General features: G+C 39.7%; 2 protein-coding genes across 5 annotated transcripts; both read left to right on the plus strand.

Moving 5' to 3' along the window:
* The first annotated feature begins 3,463 nt into the window (after positions 1–3,463).
* asb6 (ankyrin repeat and SOCS box containing 6) lies at positions 3,464–17,447 on the plus strand. 4 transcript variants are annotated; one of them, XM_034169761.1, is made up of 8 exons: positions 3,471–3,535; positions 4,756–4,759; positions 6,611–6,749; positions 8,755–8,936; positions 12,107–12,213; positions 12,310–12,418; positions 12,513–12,599; positions 16,446–17,447. In XM_034169761.1, the coding sequence occupies exons 3-8, from the start codon at positions 6,640–6,642 to the stop codon at positions 17,165–17,167; spliced, it is 1,317 nt and encodes a 438-aa protein (XP_034025652.1). In that variant the 5' UTR covers positions 3,471–3,535; positions 4,756–4,759; positions 6,611–6,639; the 3' UTR covers positions 17,168–17,447. The 4 variants fall into 4 exon arrangements, with proteins under 4 accessions (XP_034025653.1, XP_034025652.1, XP_034025654.1 ...); XM_034169762.1 differs by lacking the exon at positions 4,756–4,759 and having other exon boundaries at positions 3,464–3,546; XM_034169763.1 differs by lacking the exon at positions 4,756–4,759 and having other exon boundaries at positions 3,496–3,534; positions 6,608–6,749.
* Positions 14,181–15,102, plus strand: LOC117510152 (39S ribosomal protein L14, mitochondrial-like). The gene has a single exon (XM_034169765.1). The coding sequence runs from the start codon at positions 14,221–14,223 to the stop codon at positions 14,650–14,652; it is 432 nt and encodes a 143-aa protein (XP_034025656.1). The 5' UTR covers positions 14,181–14,220; the 3' UTR covers positions 14,653–15,102.
* Positions 17,448–17,679: the final 232 nt, after the last annotated feature.

Below are 17,679 nucleotides of genomic sequence, written 5' to 3' on the forward strand. Positions count from 1 at the left end.
ATATTCAGGGTTTGGTCTGCAGCGGCTCTGTAATTAACCATTTCCGCAGCGCGACTCCACTTTGAAGCCGTGAACCATTGAAGCAATGCTTCGATTCAATGGCTCGTGGCTCTTTGATTTGCTGCTCTTCAGAAGCGGTAAGTCCGCTTCTTAACACCTCTCAAAGCCATTAAAATATCATGAGTCACTTTTGTGTGGATTAAAGTCACTAACTGGGACTCTTGTCTTGTTGCAGTCAAGAAACGAGAATCGTCCTCCGTTCCGTTGTCACACCTTCAAATGCTGTGCGACCAAGACAGAATCCGGTTGGAATTAATAGCTTCAAAATGAATTGCCGCTGTTGCAATACAGAGAAGAAACTACAGTCGACTAAAACGTTTTTTTCCTCCCAAAATTAAACGTGCTGTATTTCTTTACAAATTTCATCCTGACGTGCAGCACAGCAGCTGCAAGAGCTCAGCTCAGATATATGGAAAGACATTTATGCCAATAATGTCTGAAAGGAAATGCTTTTGACAAAAACTACAGATTTTGTTTATTCCTATTTATGTCCAGAGATCAAGGATCCACCATGTAGAGTTTATTATATCCAAAGTCTAAGGATCCAGTGACCAATTTCATATTTATTTACTTTTGGCATTTGGATACTGTGGACAGTTTTAAGTCACGTTTAAAGACTCATTTGTTTTCCCTGTTTTATCATTAGTGTTATGATGTGTTTTTTTATTCTTGTATTCTTTTATGGTCGTCTTTTTATTGTGTTTTAAATTTTTAATTCAGTTTTTTTTTCTTTGTTTTATTTTGTGTGAAGCGCCTTGAGATGATTTCACCATGAATTGGCACTATATAAATTAATAAATTTGATATTGATTTTAATTTGACTTTAGACTCAATAAAATGTTTAATTTCAATTTAATCGGCTGTATCTCAATATATTATTATTAAGAATATATGCAGTCATATTTTGATTTTATCAATTGAAAAAAATCATATATAGATTCAGGTATAATTGAAAGATTCTGGCAATAAATTTGATCCTGTTTACAGTCAATTTTTGTTATAGTGTTTTTTTTAGGACATCATATTTATACAAATAAGAAGTGTTCACTATGGTCACTATTTAAAGAAGTGTGACCGTGTATGTTGCACACAAATAAAAGAATGGAGATTATTGAATAACAAGACGCGTACGATTTTTATTTTATCATTGGGCAAAAATGCATCTGTCAGATTTTCACTCCAGCCCTGAAGATGACTGTCAATCTCCCTTGGTCTGGGATTCCATGCAAGATCTCACTTTGTGGGGTAAGGATAATTCTGAGAAACCTCAGAACTACACAGGAGGACCTGGTCAATGACCCAAAGAGAGCTAGCTGGGACTACAGTCACAAAGATTACATTAGTAACACATGATGCTGTCATGGTTTAAAATCCTGCAGGGCAGCAAGGTCCCCCTGCTCAAGTCAGCACATGTCCAGGCCCATTTGAAGTTCACCAGTGACCATCTGGATGATCCAGAGGAGGCATGGGAGAAGGTCATGTGGTCAGATGAGACCAGAATAGAGCTTTTTGGAATCAACTCCACTTACCATGTTTAGAGGATGAGAACAACCCCAAGAAAACCATCCCAACCGTGAAGCTTGGGGGTGGAAACATCATACTCTGGGGGTGCTCTTCTGCAAAGGGAACAGAACGACTGCACCGTATTGAAGAGAGGATGGATGGGGTCATGCATTGCGGGATTTTGGCAAACAACCTCCTTCCCTCAGTAAGAGCACTGAAGATGGGTCATGGCTGGGTCTTCCAGCATGACAATGACCCCAAACACACAGCCAGGGCAACTAAGGAGGGGCTCCGTAAGAAGCATTTCAAGGTCCTGGAGTGGCCTGGCCAGTCTCCAGACCTGAACTCAATAGAAAATCTTTGGAGGGAGCTGAAACTCCAAGCCTGAAAGATCTAGAGAAGATCTGTATGGAGGAGTGGACCAAAATCCCTGCTGCAGTGTGTGAAAACCTGATGAAAAACTACAGGAAACGTTTGACCTCTGTAATTGCAAACAAAGGCTACTGTACCAAATATTAACATTGATTTTCACAGGTGTAAATACTTATTTGCAGCAGTAACATACAAATAAATTATTTAAAAAATCATACATTGTGATTTCCGGATTTTTTTTTTTTTTTTTTTTTTTTGGATTATGTCTCTCACAGTGGACATGCACCTAAGATGACAATATCAGACCCCTCCATGATTTCCAAGTAGGAGAACTTGCAAAATCACAGGGTGTTCAAATACTTATTTTCCTCATATATATATAAATAGCAAGAATGGTGACAAAGGTCAATTTCAATTTGTACAGGGGTCAAAAGTTAAAGTTGCTCCAATTTTGGTAAAAAGTGATGCAAATTATTAGTCGAGTGAATATGGCTTTAAAAAGGAATAGTTTGCATTATGTATCATGCTGAGTTATCATGTTACAGGGTAGCATATGTCACATGTCATAGAATCCAATGGATGCCGACATTGTTTAACCTTTACTTTGCAAACCAAGAACGCATCACAGTCAAAACTATTCCATTTATTAATCCTATTAGCTCAACCAGTAATTTGCACCACTTTTTACCAAAATTGGAGCAACTTTAACTTTTGACCCCTGTACAAACTGAAATTGACCTTTCTCAGTGTTTTTGCTGTTTTACCCCACAACTCCATAACATTCATTCACAGATAGTCCAAACTATACCTTTTTGAAATCTTTATGATCAGACAAATAATATGGAATACCTTTCAATATGATTGGAGCATTTATAAATTTTGATCCCTGTGTAATTCTTCAATTGACCCCTTCTTGGCCGTCTATTGAAATTCATGTGGCCACTCAGCATTTTTAAAAGAGTAATGTGTAAGGAGTATGTGTGCCATATTTGGTGCTTGCATCACCATTTGAAGGATCCCTCAGGAAATATTCACTTATCTGCTGCACTAGTAAGGACGTGGTGAGTAAACAGCAGCACAGTTGAAATACAAATTAAGACTTGCGCTGACAAAGATGGTGAAACCTGTGGCGCTACATCAAACCTACAGACAATGTTGTGCGTTTTGGGAAGTATTGTTGTATTTTTATTTATTTATTTGCTTAGGTTTTTTTTTTTTTTTTTTTGTCAGAAATTTTGCACTGTTTTAGTTTAATGGAATAACATGAATGTCCAAAACAACAAGTCAGAATGAGAGGATTAAAATCATGCTGAGGTCATCTGAAAGCTACCCAGTCTGTGCTGCCATGCATTATGATGGGAGGATTTGCTGAATATGGAGGCTGCACTGAAGTCGGTAGTGGCTGCGTAAAAATAAGTGTTGCTGTTTTTCCTCTCTGGTGGTTGCATTTCACATCTATGCCATTGGTGGCGGCAAAGCACCCACTTGGCCTTGTTATCCGCCCTTTATCCCAGCAGCAGAAGAAGAAGTTCTTCCTGGTTTCCAGGTGGAACACAAGCTGTTGTCGGACTGATGTGAAGCTGTGTGATAAAGGAAAGTCGACTGAATTTTGTGAGTAACAGATAAATTACTTTAAACTGTGACGTTTTGCAGTGGTTTTATGAAAACATGTTAGCTGACAGTTTATTGGTTAAATAATTGTTGACGTTAGCTTGCGTGGCTAACTGGCTTACTAGAAGATCTTTATCTCATCATTTTAAAGGATAGAAATGCATTTTTATGCATGATAATATCGGTGTTAACGTCTTCATCATGAAAGGCAGGCTTTTTAAGTAAATGTTTAGAGATTGTTAAACAAAGAAATTGCTCCTCCCAAACACACTGTGGATAAATGTATCTGTTATAGCCGCCAAACGGCGCTGAAAGGGTAATATCAGTACAGGTCAATCTTCCTGTTTTTTTTTGTTTTTTTTGCACATGCGCAGATATGGATTATACAAATCGTTTCAGTCTGTGACCGTCTGTGTCAGGGACTCCCTATTGTGCCTTAATTGAGAGAGTGGCGACATGACGAGTCCAAAAAAAAACAAAAAACAAATAAAAAAAAACGTCACGTGACTCATGGTGCCATCTTGGTGCCTATGTAGCGTTTGCATGGAAATCCAGCTACTTCATGTATTTATTTGCTTAAAATGATGGGTTGCTGTGCCTTTGGATGCACACATAGACACAGCAAGGGCTTCAAGATGTACAGATTCCTTTTACATCCGAACAGAAGAAACATTTGGGAAAAAGTCAGCTGTGTGGGATGGAAGCCAATTTCATCATCAAAGGTTTAGGGGTAAATTTATTGTTCAGTCACAGTCATCGTATAAACCAGATATTCGCAGTCACCGGACAAAAAAAAGTCCACAAGTTTTTGTATTTTTTTCCCATGTAATAAACACCGTATATAATGGATTTTGTACAACAGATTTTTGCTCACATCAGATAGAATGTCCCGTCCGATTACAATGCATTTCCATTAAAAACCTAAGCAGTCTGAATGTGCAAAATAATGGGTACAAATTAAAGTTCAGCACAACTAAAGGCAGAAAATCAGAGGGCCTAAGACAGATCCCTGTGGAACACCAAATTTCATGTCACAAAGGTTAGAGGTAGTGTTGTACAAAACACAGTGAGAATGACTGGACAGGTATGACGTCAACCACGCAAGGGCACTTCCAGTAATCCCAAAATGATTTTCCAGTCTATAAAGTAAAATATGATGAGCCACGGTATCAAATGCAGCACTGAGATTCAGCAGCACCAGAACTGTAGTGGTGTCCGAGTCCATTGCAAGCAGAAGGTCATTCACCACTGTAGTGAGAGCCGTTTCTGTGGAGTGATCTTTTCTAAAGGCAGACTGCAGTGGCTCAAAAAGATTATTCTCACTAAGGTGGTCCACAAGCTGCCGTGAAACCGCTCCTTCCAGAATTTTAGAGCAAAATGATAAATTTGATATCGGCCTATAATTTTTCAATACACTAAGGACAAAGGCCACACCGCCTCTGTGAAAATGTGCACAATTAAAAAAATAGCGATTTGCAGCGCCACCTGTGGGCTGCGCTCTGAGTCAGCCGCCAAAATTTTCTCATTTTTGGAGAGTCCATACTCGATAGACTAACACAAATGAAAATCAATTTGGCTTTCTTAGGGTGCATGGAAATATGAGCATTTGAAAACCTAAATTTTGTGATTATTGCCTCATTTTGACCCCAAATTTCCAGGACCCCCTAAAAATAAGTGGACCCTATCAAGGATTAAAAAAGGTGTGATTTTTGTTTGTTTCTAACATATATCTACCTTCCCCCCAACAAAAAAAAAAAAATGGGAGAAATCTGAAGGGGTTATAAATCACCACCTGCCTGACTTATAAAAACTGGCTTTTCAGCATGATATGAAAAACACTTTAAACAAAAATAAAGATAGGCCTAAAATAAAATATATAAAATTCTCAATGTAAACATTGTATTTAAGTTTAAATGTGTAGCAGCAAGGCTCACAACAATTTGTTCAATACAGATTTGTTACTGTAAATACAACAAGAAACAAAACACTTCAAGTTTGACTTGTAGCATAAGCATAATATGAGAACACTTTAAACAAAAATCAATACAGGCATAAATATCATCATATAAAATACAAAATGTAAACATGGAACTTTGAAGTTTAAAAACAGCAGCGAAAGGCACTATGACAAAAAGAAAAAACAACAAAATGATACTCTCCCAGTTAGAACGATTTTGTGTATGTGAGAGTGAGCATTGCAGGCAGAGCTCAGCAGCCCCCACCCACCACACACACGCACCACACACACGCACACAAAGCAACACTGAAGCAGGTGAAGATAACTTTGTTACTTGAAACAAATGTTTTTCTTATGACTGCACAATTCCAGCCAGAATGTTTTGAAAATTAGATTCAAATGGACTTCTTTTTAAAATCTGCTCTTCACACTGAATGAAATGGGAGAGACAATTTGTGACAAGCCCTTATGCCACCTTTGGTTTCAAGCCACTTAATTTATTTGTTTGTTTTTAAACTTGACTCCAAGAATTTGCTTTATTTGTGTGATTTTTAATTGTATTTGATTTTAGTGTGGATATTAGTTTTTATTTTATTTTTTTCCCTTCAAATGTGAGTGTGAATATTTTTAAGAATTAACAGTTCAACGCTGTTTGAAAGGTGTGTTTCCATTGTCACTAAAATAAAATAGTCTTAATATGGCAGTGTTTTATAGGTGACAGTATATTGTTAAACAAAAATTCTTATCTTTACAGTCCTGGTTGTGGAGGGGAGTTTCTTTCCCAAAGAGAGAATGTCTTCTGTGGTCTAGAAGGCCTTTTAGTGCTACTTAACTGACATCATGTGCATATCTTCCTTTTAAAAATATACCATGTTTTAAAACCAAAAATTATCAGCATCTATTCAATGTTAAGTGCAACATTTTCATCAAGTTTTGAACCAATCTCTTCAGTCATTTTTCTGTAGCAACACAAGTGAAAATGTTGCAGGTGTTTGACAGTTGACTTTTTCTTCATAGCGGACTTACACTTGTGTTTTATTTTGTTGATAATTGGCTGTTTATTAACAGTTATTCCTTAAACAACATCTCACAACTATGTCTTTCCAGTTGTTAACAGTGTGAAGAAAGTTGGAGCTATGCCTTTTCTCCATGGTTTTCGGAGGATCATCTATGAGTATCAACCACTGGTGGATTCCATAGTGTGTGCGATTGGGTTGGAGGAGGGGCCTGACAGTCCAGAGGAGAGGTATGGCAGTAATTTGTAGCCACACCACAGCCCATGACAAAAGACCGTAAAGCTTGTCTGACTTTCTTGGACACGTAAAACTTCCTGTTGGATGTGCAAAAGTTGTCTCCTCCCTGTTAAACAGCAGGCAAAGTTAGAATGATATGCCTCATGATTGGAGAATACAGCGTCTGCATTTGTTTCCATACGAGGAAGCATGCATGCCACAAGAGCTGAGCTGGATCATGGTGGAGTAGCTTCACTTTAGAAAAGAGTATGACGACAAGGCATACAGGAGTACATTCGCTTGCAGAATGAACCTTGTGCTTTGTTACACACAAGCCACAACTGAGCTTGTTCATGCATGGACAGTTAAACAAAAAAAAAAAAAAAGAAAGCAATCCTTTACACACAGCCGTGATGTCCCACACAAACTCAGATATGTGCGTCTGTTTTTGTCTACCTGTTAGATATGGAGAAATTGCATGTGTTGGAGCGGACCTTTTTACTATAGTATCACACAACTGTAAACCCAAAACATCAACATGAAATTGTTTAACAATTTACCTCAGTCACACCCCACATGTCCATTGACAAGAGAGGGAAAGATGACTGTCTACCTCTCCCTGAACCCATATATATATGCTGTCTGAGTTTCTGTCTAAACATTGTGTCACCACGCTAAGATGTTGTATTCTTTCTTGATTGGTCCACTTCTCGTCCTGCATGCAGTGCAGTCTTGTTTCTTCTTGTATCCCAGTGCATTCAGGTCACAATAGAAAGACAAGCTAGCATAAGAAAAAGAAAATGTAACTAATAAAGAATAAAATCACCATAATATTTTTACATTTATGTGACAATGAATTGTAATTTTTATTTATTTATTTATCTCTTCCTTTTTTTTTTTTAAGTCTGTGCAGCCTCTGAGGTGGAACATCATTCTGAAGCAGCAGTCTGTCAATCACTTAACACCATGGTTTAAAATTCTCAAAGTACAAACTTCATCAGCACCCACTAAATTTCCTTTTGACCTTGACAGATTGTGTTGTGTATGCAAACCTCACCTATTTGTACGGTTCCTCCCACAGTTTTGCCCACTTAGGTGGACAAACCCCTTAACTGTGTTGTCATGAAGGCAACATTGACAGACTCAATCCTCATTGCACTCTGTTAATATTCTCTGCATGCAGGTGTACTTGCAAGTGCAATGGAGTTTGCTCATGTTTTTTACACACAGAGCTTTAATAAATCAGGCCCAACGAGTTAAACTCCGTGGAAGAAAGTCAGGTTCATCGTGGAATGGGAGCAGTAAATCTCCAGTGTTCCTTGCCTCATGGACAGGTAAATTACAAAGTTAGCGTCGAGGCCTGTAATAGGAGACACACTATCTCATCGTGGTTTTAGAGTATCCCGGAATCCTTTGTGCGCTGGGAAGGGAGGCTTGATAATGGCTCAGCTTAATGCTAACTTTAACATTGAAAATGCCATAGACATGCTAAAGTGTTAGCATCGGCCCCATTTTTAAGTTATAAAATACATCTATCAACTGTTTCAGAAGACCATAACAGGTCCGTTTAACATAAAAAAGGTAAATATTACTCACAGACATATGCTCTTTGGGGTTTTAGCGGGGAAAAATTAAGATAAAGCGAAATAAAACAAAGAACGAATGAAGCAGCAGATCGAAGAAGAAGTTATAGGTTCAAAGTAAACGCCTAAATACATATTTTGTTTGAACTCGCCTCCATAACGATGCAATGTTGCAAACACATTGCCACAAACGTTTGTTTACACTGACAACGAAATCTCAGCCTCCCCAGCGAGAACGTGTTTACACGCGAGATTCGACACCTTAAAGGCATCAATATCCAGGCTATGTCATCACTGATTGTCCTCGTTAGTCACTGTGATTAATAACAGCAAGAGTAAACTTGTTTTTAGTTTGCAGTGCTGCTACATTCTATTTGTTGGTTCTGGTTCACACAGCTTGAGGAAAACAATGTCACTTTTTTGCTTTTGTCTACAGAACAGTCGGTGCTGAAAATGAGGATGACCGGCACAGGGCGCTTTTGGCACTCCTGGAAAGAGAGTCTGGTTCTGACATGTTTGTGGAAGGCATCAGCTATGTTCTGTTTAAAGTGGCTGAGCGGGGACTGGTGGATGTAGCTGAAATCCTCCTGCGCTACAGCGCAGATATCAACTTTGAAGGTGGGGATCAGAACAAGAGATTGTGGTTTAAATCTGTTCGTGAACTCCTTTAACTTAACTGCATGAACCCAGACCTGACCTAAATTATTATTATGTCATGAAATCATTTGTTTTATCAGGCATCATTCCAGAACTCTTCTGTTTCATGCAGATGCTTCCCAGCCTTGTGCATGTACGTCTGCTCTCACGTTCTACAGTTGATTTTTTGCACACAGCGTAGTGGGTCACCGTAGCTCAGTACTCCTGAGATCTGCCAGATCTAAATTCTGCAATTTGAAGTTATTTACCACTGCCAGTGCTCCAATTTAACATTTTATCTTCTCTCTGGTGAGTTGTCTAATCCTGAAATTCAAAGATGAGACATCCTGATTACTTATGTTTGCCAGACTGCAGGAAATGAGACACATTCAGTAATTTGTCTAGCTCTGATGGCAGAAGTTCATATTTTTGAAGGTATTTAACAAATTATCCTATGTAAATTTCAAAGTGAGGAGCTATTCGGTTTTAATTGCTATGTGGATTAAGTCTCTACCAATTTGTTGCTGCTTTCATCAGTATGTCAGAGGTGAATTACCACTACATGCACGACAGCTTGTGCTGTCAAGTCTTAAAGATAATTTGATAACCAGTTATACTGTGATACCTGAGTGAATTTTACATTTTGCACAAATATGTACAGTTGACCCTTGAGAAAAAGTTTCACTTTAGTAATCTATAGAAAAAAAATTGCAGTTCAGCGTATTTATATAGCACAAAACATGTCACTTCAAAGTGCCTATGTATGACTAAGATGTAGACCTTAACCTATACGTGAGCAAGCACATTAGAAACTCGTTATTTTATCTGATGAAAGCTCAAGCAACCTCAGGCTGTTCTATCAAGACTGAACAGAAGAGACAATACAAGATATTTATAACAGGAAAACTGGAATCCAACATCATGAATACACAAGATGGTGCTTAGAGTCCCAGAAAACAGAATTTGCAGACCGTCTGTGTAAGTTGGTGCAGAATCTCAGATGGTCAGAAAGAAGGTACCCAAATGATCCCCAAGACACCCCACCACCCATCTATCCAAGAGCTTGTTGGGCAGCAGGAGATGTCCAGAGCAATAACTGGTAACAGCCAAAGAGCAGGGCCAAACATCAATTTTTTTTTTTATGTACTTAATGATTTTGTCAGCAGTAGAGTTCTCTACTTGGTTATTGCTACCTAAAAAAGTGCATCATCCTCGTGGATGATGCGCAACAAGTAATTTTCAAGTGTGAGAGGACAGATGTGTCTTCAGGTTTTTCAGATTAAAAGGACTTGACAGAATTGGGTGTATCTCAGCATGGTGACTGTTTCACAGAAATGAAGCACAGTAAGAAAAATTCCTGTGGCTGCTGACTTCTTTTGACCAGCATTGCTGAAAGCAGAGCTGGTCTCTGAATTGCCTTATGTATGGCTGTTTTTGTTTGTTTGTCATCAATTTGCAAATGAATTCTTGACAAACCTCATGGATCAAAGTGAAACGTGGTATGCAACATCACCTCAAGACTTTAAAAAGTTCAATGTTGAGTGTGTTTTAACTTTAATTGTGGGGTCAGGGGTCCAAGTCTCAGAAACATTGTGTAAAGCAGTATTTTGACCAAAGCTTTGTATATCAGAAACTTGGTACACAATGTCACTACACAATATGTTCAGTGTGGAGGGCAGTTCAGTTTTAATTTTGGACACCAGCTACCACTAGCCAAACATCATTATTGACAGCCTTCCTACTACATCATACCTTGCTAAGACCTTGTACGAGTTTACGGTTGGGCTCTGTGACACAGTTTAGGTTAAGTATTGTGCTTCTTTACCTTTGCAACACAAAATAATCATGCATTTTCACAAGGCAGGGCACATGACCCATCCATCAGGCTTTACAGACCTCAGTAGCCAGGTCTCACTTGCAAGTTACAATTTGAATCTCATCATTTATTTATCTTTATTTTTTAAAACCTGGTTAAATAAAGAAACTCAACAAGGCCTACCATAGGCACTGAACTGTTTTGAAATCAACCTTAAAATCTGACCTCCCATTGACAGGAAGCCAATAAAGTTAACCTAAAACTGAGATGGGATGCACTTCTATATTGTTTTTCCATTTAGCAGATGCTTTGGAGTTGCGTAATTGTAATATAAATTGAGGTGATATGGTTGCTTTTGTTGATGAGAACATGAGCAGTTTTAATCTGAACCAATTGAAGGCTTCCAGTAATAGTGTGCAGTAAGCTAGAAAATAAAATATTACAGTTGTAGATGAAAGAAATGTCTACATCAGCCGTTGACAGAATGTATCGAATCTTTGCTGTATTCTGCTCCCCTTCTGTATTCTGCAAGTGGGAAAAATAATTTATGCTCATCTATTTAGTGTATTCTCGAGTTCAGCGCCACCACACTTTCAGCGAAGTGGTGCATCTGAAGATGAGAGTTTGTATTTCGATGACTGGTTGCTCCTTGAAAACACACTGGGGCTGTATACTGTTCTATTAAAATCAGGCCGTTTGGTATCATCTCTAGCTTGCTTCTATAAGCTAGCTAATAGCTGTATTTGCCTGGAACGATAAGATTTATACATCAAGCTGACCTGAAATGAACCATTGTACATTTTATGGATGAGTCTGACCCCTTTGAAAAGTGACCGTATTTGTTCTGAGTTTGGTGTCACCGACAAAACGAGCACCAGAGGGCGCTGAGGTAAGTCCGACCTCGGGAATAAAGCAGGTCTCCCACTTCAGATTTCTGGTCCAGATTTAAGTTTTGGTTCTAAAAATGAGGTAATCTGGGCCCACTTGTCCACAGCAGCAATCAGAAGTTGTGTGTCAGCATGGTTTTATGCAAAGTTAGTGCCGATTGCTAAAAAGAGTAAAGAGCTCAAATCAGGAGTAAAGAACTCTGTTGTGAGGGGGTGATTCCATCACTCAGTCTAACGTGACATGCTCACTAAGTTGAGACCAGTGTTCAAAAGTGAGAAACCGAATGGCAGTAATGTATTTTTTTTATTTTATATTAGTGTAGTTGGCTCATGGATACTGCAGATGGCAGCGTTATGACAAATTACAGTGCTGATGAAAGTACTTCACTTTCAGGGATTCCTAGCGTAAAGCAGTTCTATAGTGGCTGATTTCTTTATTTCTCCCCCAGACCCAGTGTCTTACTACAACCCACTGCACGTTGCTGTTTTAAGGAACAGGCCAAACATGGTGAGACTGCTGGTCGCAAACGGAGCAGACATCGAAAAAAGGGACAGGGTGAGCAAGCCTCTAAAGAGGACAGAGTCGTTTATCTTGTTACTGTGCCATTGTTGATTTATTGTCATTGTTTGCCTGTTAATCTTTCTTTGGTAGATACATGAGAGCAGTCCTCTGGACCTCGCGAGTGAAGAGTGTGAGAGGCTGCCGTGTCTGCTCACCCTGCTCGATTTGGGTGCTGATGTGAATGCAAAGAACAGACATGGTAACGTTTTTTTGCCCACCTAATTCAAACCTGCCAATTCATGCTCACATTCCAAAAACTGATTTTCCATCTCATGTTGGGCTTGACTCCAAAGGGAAAACACCATTGCTCCATGCCTTTGCATGCGCTGATGGGCTCACAGTGAACAACATGGAGAACATGCGACTCCTGCTCCAGAGAGGTAACCACTGTGAGATGTGCTGCAGCGTCATTCTTCATTCTTCTTCAATTTTCTTCATTCAAATCTTATCAAACTGCATTGCGGCTAAACAAAGCATGTTCTTTGATATGTCATAGTGTGAAACTAAAACAAACCGTCAGCATCATAGGAGACTTACGTAACTGCTTTTAATACAACTGAAACAGATGGAGCACAAAAAAAGAAAAAAATTGTAATGAAGCAGCTACCTTTTTTATACAGCTCTGTTGAACAAAAGGTTGGGAGGGTATGTGTATGTATATATATATATATATATATATTTCCGTCTTTCTATGAAACGTAAAACCACAAGTCTTCCTAAAGCGGTTGTTAGACTTCCAGTGAAACATCACAAAATGGTTGCACACCCTATGAAGATGTGGGTGAACAAAAATGATTCGGGTCTGACATCTTCATCTGAGCGGAACGTGGTTGTGTCCTTGGTCTTCTCCAGCTACTGGGGTCCTTGAAACTGAGGCAGTCTGCATGCTGGATCACGCCCAGAGAAATATACCACATGGCCAAAATTTTGTAGCTAATGTTCTCACAGTGGAAGTGATACTCCTCATCTTAGTCTCCCACAGTAACTCTTTTTTTGACACAAAGCTATTTCAGCAATACCCAAAGATCCTCCACAAGATGCATCATAGTAAATATATTTTGTTCTTACCTTTGGTAACGTGTTCATGCCCAAATTTCAGAACCATACAATAAGCTAGGAAGCACCAGGACTCTACATGCGACTGGGAGAATAATTTAGTCACCTATGAACCCCTCATGACAGGCATTATCATCATTATTATTATTATTATTATTAGATCTTCTGTTGTGGCCGTGTCATCAAGTTCTCCAGCCAGTTGGGTACAAACTCCTGAAAACCAAAAAAAAAAGCTGTTCCTGAATTCTAGCCAGATTTTATCTTAGGCACTGAGCAGACTGCCATCAACAAAACTTCAACTCGGTCCTTTAGGAATCAGCAACAAGTCTGTGGACAGAAATCACAAACTGGGCCTTTCTGCAGAGAATATGTGGTCATTCTCCTCAGTAATACTGCTGGTATTGAAATGCTTTGTCTAGCCATGTAGCTGTGCATGTTTAAACCGTGATCGCAAACCATAGCCAGCTTCACAACTATTTCATTTTTTTAAATCTGTCCGTTAAACATTAAAATCTGGATGCAAAATATCACAAATCAAACTGTTTTAGTCAGTTTTAAGCCTGTCGGAGCTCTGTGAGGCTGTTAATTAATGAGTGTTAAAGCCCAGCGCATAAACTCCCACATTTATGAGAAAACAGTGGCAATTATTAAAGCAAGTTACTTTGGCAGGGATTAATGTTCTCTGTCCCTAAGATGGATTTCTGTCCATTAGGCTGCCAAAAGGAAGGTTTTGCACTGACGGTCCTGACGTAGAATCAAGGCTGGACGCAAGATATAAAGCTTACCGTGTTTTTTTTTTTTTGTTTTTTTTTATAGATCTCTAGTTAACACTTGGATAATAAAATTGTCAGATGTTGCGTGAGTGTTAGTCGCTCGTGAAAGGAGCCTGATTATTCTGTGTTTAATGACCGTCGAGACTGTCTAGCGTGAGGCTAGCTGCTAACCATGCTGGTCTTTATTGTAGTTACGGCTCTTCCTCAGCTTTCAGTCAGACTTTCTGGGCTCCTGGTTCATGGTTCGTCTGTAGCCCATCAGAGGACCTTTAGTGTGTCAGCTATTGGAGCAGCCATTCAGAAAATGACAAGCGTTCGTGTTGTGGATAACAGCACTCTTGGAAACACACCATCTCACCGCCCACCTAGAGTAATCCACGTCTATACTAAGAATGGTGTGGGAAAAGTCGGTGACAGAGTGTTGCTTGCCATCAAAGGACAGAAGGAGGCCATTATTGTTGGACACAAAATGCCTGGGGCAGCCATGACACCACGTTTTGATTCAACCAATGTTGTTTTGATCGAGGACAATGGGAACCCGATAGGAACAAGAATCAAGGTCCCCGGACCCACACATCTCTGCAAAATGGAGGGAGACAACTAAAAACTGTTATCAATTGCTAGTTAATTTATATACGTTGCCTCTCACATTGGAGTGAATGTGGGGCATTATTGTAAAGCACCTTGAGGGTTGGATGCAGATGGAAAAGCACTATAGAAATGCAGTCCATTTACCATGTTCAAAACATTCAAAAATAGATTTTTCAAATAATGTTTGTGTTTTGTTGTTGTTGTGTTCTGTCTGCGGGAGGGGGAGGGTGGTGTGTTTGAGTGTAGATGTCTCTCGGCGCACAGCGAGCAAAGAGCAGAATTTTACAAACACATTTTTAAACTTTTCTTTTTCTGTCAAAATCTGCTGTGAGAGTCTCAGTCGTCACTGTGGTTCAACTATAAACACAGCTGGAGACCTGCGGCGCATAACAACAAACACTAACGTGCTTCTTTTGTTTGTTCTTGTTTTTTTTTCTCCAAAATAATACACCTAAAATCTCTTTCTGAGGACGACGTAACGTAATGCACTAATAAAGTGATCTTAGCTCTCAATCGGGTCGCCTTTTGCACATAAATACACAAATTCTTCATTGTTCCTGCTGAGAGACTGCAAACCAGGTGTGCATCCTGATGGAAAGAGATTAAAGGTCCACTTTTGAAGATGTTTTTCATACTACTACTACTACTAATTATAATGATAATAATAATGACAATTTTGACAACTATGTTTAAATCAGGCTTATGTTTTGCTATAGTTCTGGACTCAGTTTAATTGATGAGCCATATAAAAATGTAAGGTTTGCTAATTTAAATTTTCTGCATAACTAAAGTGGGATGTGAAGCAATATCATTTTTTTTTTTTAAAGTAATGTCTAAACTTGAGCATTACTGGGTCTTTTGGGGGCTCTGGCTTTAAAATCTGGTCAATTAGGGTGAGGGAAGCCAAAAATATGAAAATGATTGCAGCTCTTGTGGTGAGTAAGTGCCTTCAGCTGCTCCATTGTTTTTCACTCGATGTCACCACAGCAGATCCAAGGTGGATCTGCATGTTGAATTGGCACAAGATTTACGCCAGATGCCCTTCCTGATGCAGCTTGACATTACATGGAGTAAATGTGGCAGGGATTAACACAATTCACCAGGTGAAAGTTTCTGTACTCTTCTGTGATTTTGATAAGATCAGAGAGGTTCTGGGCACTAGACCTCGTCGTAGTCAGTGAAGCTGTAGCCTTTACCTTTCTGACATCCCGTGGTTGGTTCTTGCGCGAACATATCTTACCACAGGCCTCAAAAACACTATACCATCACTTGAGAGTTTGCTGTGAGCCAGTGCAACCAGTTAAAGGCGTGGGCTTTCTCCACCACTTGTGCAGTGATTGTTTGAGGTTGGCTAATATTGGAGGATCCACCAACCTTGATGTTCCTCCCTCCCAGTGTGACAGTTCATTTGTTCCAGAGCTAGCTGGGCGACATCTGGTATCTACTATTCCACGAGGGCTTCACCTTTGGTTCATTGTGACAGAGTCCCATGACATGTCAGTGCTTCTGAATGGTCCAAAGGGGAAGAAGGCCTCTTTGATGGAGTCTTCTTCTTGTTCTTATGCAAGTCAGTGAAGAAGACTGTAAAACTCACAATTTGTTGTAAAAACAGTTCATATATTTATGTAGTTTGGCAAGTTTCTTCTGTGTTCTGGAAGTTAAGGGACAAAAATGAGTGTATTTTGAGTCTATATTGCTACAGTTGACACTACAAGCACATCTGGACTGTTTCATGTTATTGCCACGTTCAGTCAGTATTATGCCGTGTGTCTGTATTGTAATGTTGGTCTGATATTTCCTGTACAGGTGCTGATGTTAACGTCATGTCTCTGGTTGAGGAAACTGTTGAGTCCTCATTGGTGTTCCTGGTGAATGAAGCTCTGGACGCGCCCAATGCTTATGACGCTGTCAACATCGGCAACTTTTGTGTGAGAGCCACACGGTTGCTGCTGGCCCACGGTTTGGAACTCGGCTGTGTGACTGACGATGAGCCGACCCTTGCCCAGACGAGCCTGGAGTGTTTTGACCGAGCCTTCCCTCTGGCTGTGCTCTTACTCCAGAGCAGAGCCTGTTTTGGCTCACCCAGCCATGTCCACTGCTGTCAGGCAGGTTATAAAATTCTTTTCCACGGGCTCCAAAAAGCTTTGCAGCAGTGTTCTGATCAGAGTGGGGCCACTGAGCTCCTGGAGCAGGCTGAGGTGCTGCTGGACTTTGTCAGGGTGAATGTTCCCACGCTGCATCTCCCTCCTCAACTGGATTTACCTGTGCAGGACTCTCATCCTTACGCTCAGAGTCTGCTTGACCTGCACCGACGTGTCCTCGAGCACAAAGCAAGTCCTCCAGCTTTGCGATGCCTGTGCAGGGCGTTCATACGAAGCCGGCTGCAGCGCTGGCCTCTGGACGACAAAGTACAAGCTCTGCCGTTACCAGACACACTGAAACACTTTCTTCTCCCGGAGAAAACCTACACCCCAAAACCTGGATGGGACCGTTTCAGGTTCCACAATAATCTTGGGTCTTCACACTAGTCTGCAGTTGAAAGACTCAGCAAGGCTGTTTTTTGTTTTTTTTTTTTTTTTTTTAAGCACCACATCTTAATTTTATTAACTCTTGTGCAAAGAGGAGTTGTGCAAAGTCCATCAGACTTGTTTTGTTTGCAACATTTAGACATTTTTTTTTTAATGCAGCAGAAAGCCTTTGTGATGTGCATCAAGCATCTGATTGTAACTATGGACAGCTAACTTTAAAAAATGCACAAAAGCATTGATTTGGTTTGCATTATTAATAGCTGCTTTGGCTAATGTGTAAGAAAAAAAATTCAAGATTGTTAGTTCTTAGGAAACATGGCTCAGATCTGTGCAAGCTGTGTCAATGCATAAATTCACTTTTTGACATCCTTAGTCATTAAAACTTTAATAATTAAGCCACCAACTGCTTCTTCTATGGAAACATTTGGTGGCTCAATTGCATCCTGTTCAGAGAAGGAAACAACACACATTCTGCTCTGAGGTTTCCTGGACCATTTACCTTCCCTGGCTGG

Source organism: Thalassophryne amazonica, chromosome 5 (genome assembly GCF_902500255.1).
Source record: "Thalassophryne amazonica chromosome 5, fThaAma1.1, whole genome shotgun sequence".
Classification (NCBI taxonomy): Eukaryota; Metazoa; Chordata; class Actinopteri; order Batrachoidiformes; family Batrachoididae; genus Thalassophryne; species Thalassophryne amazonica.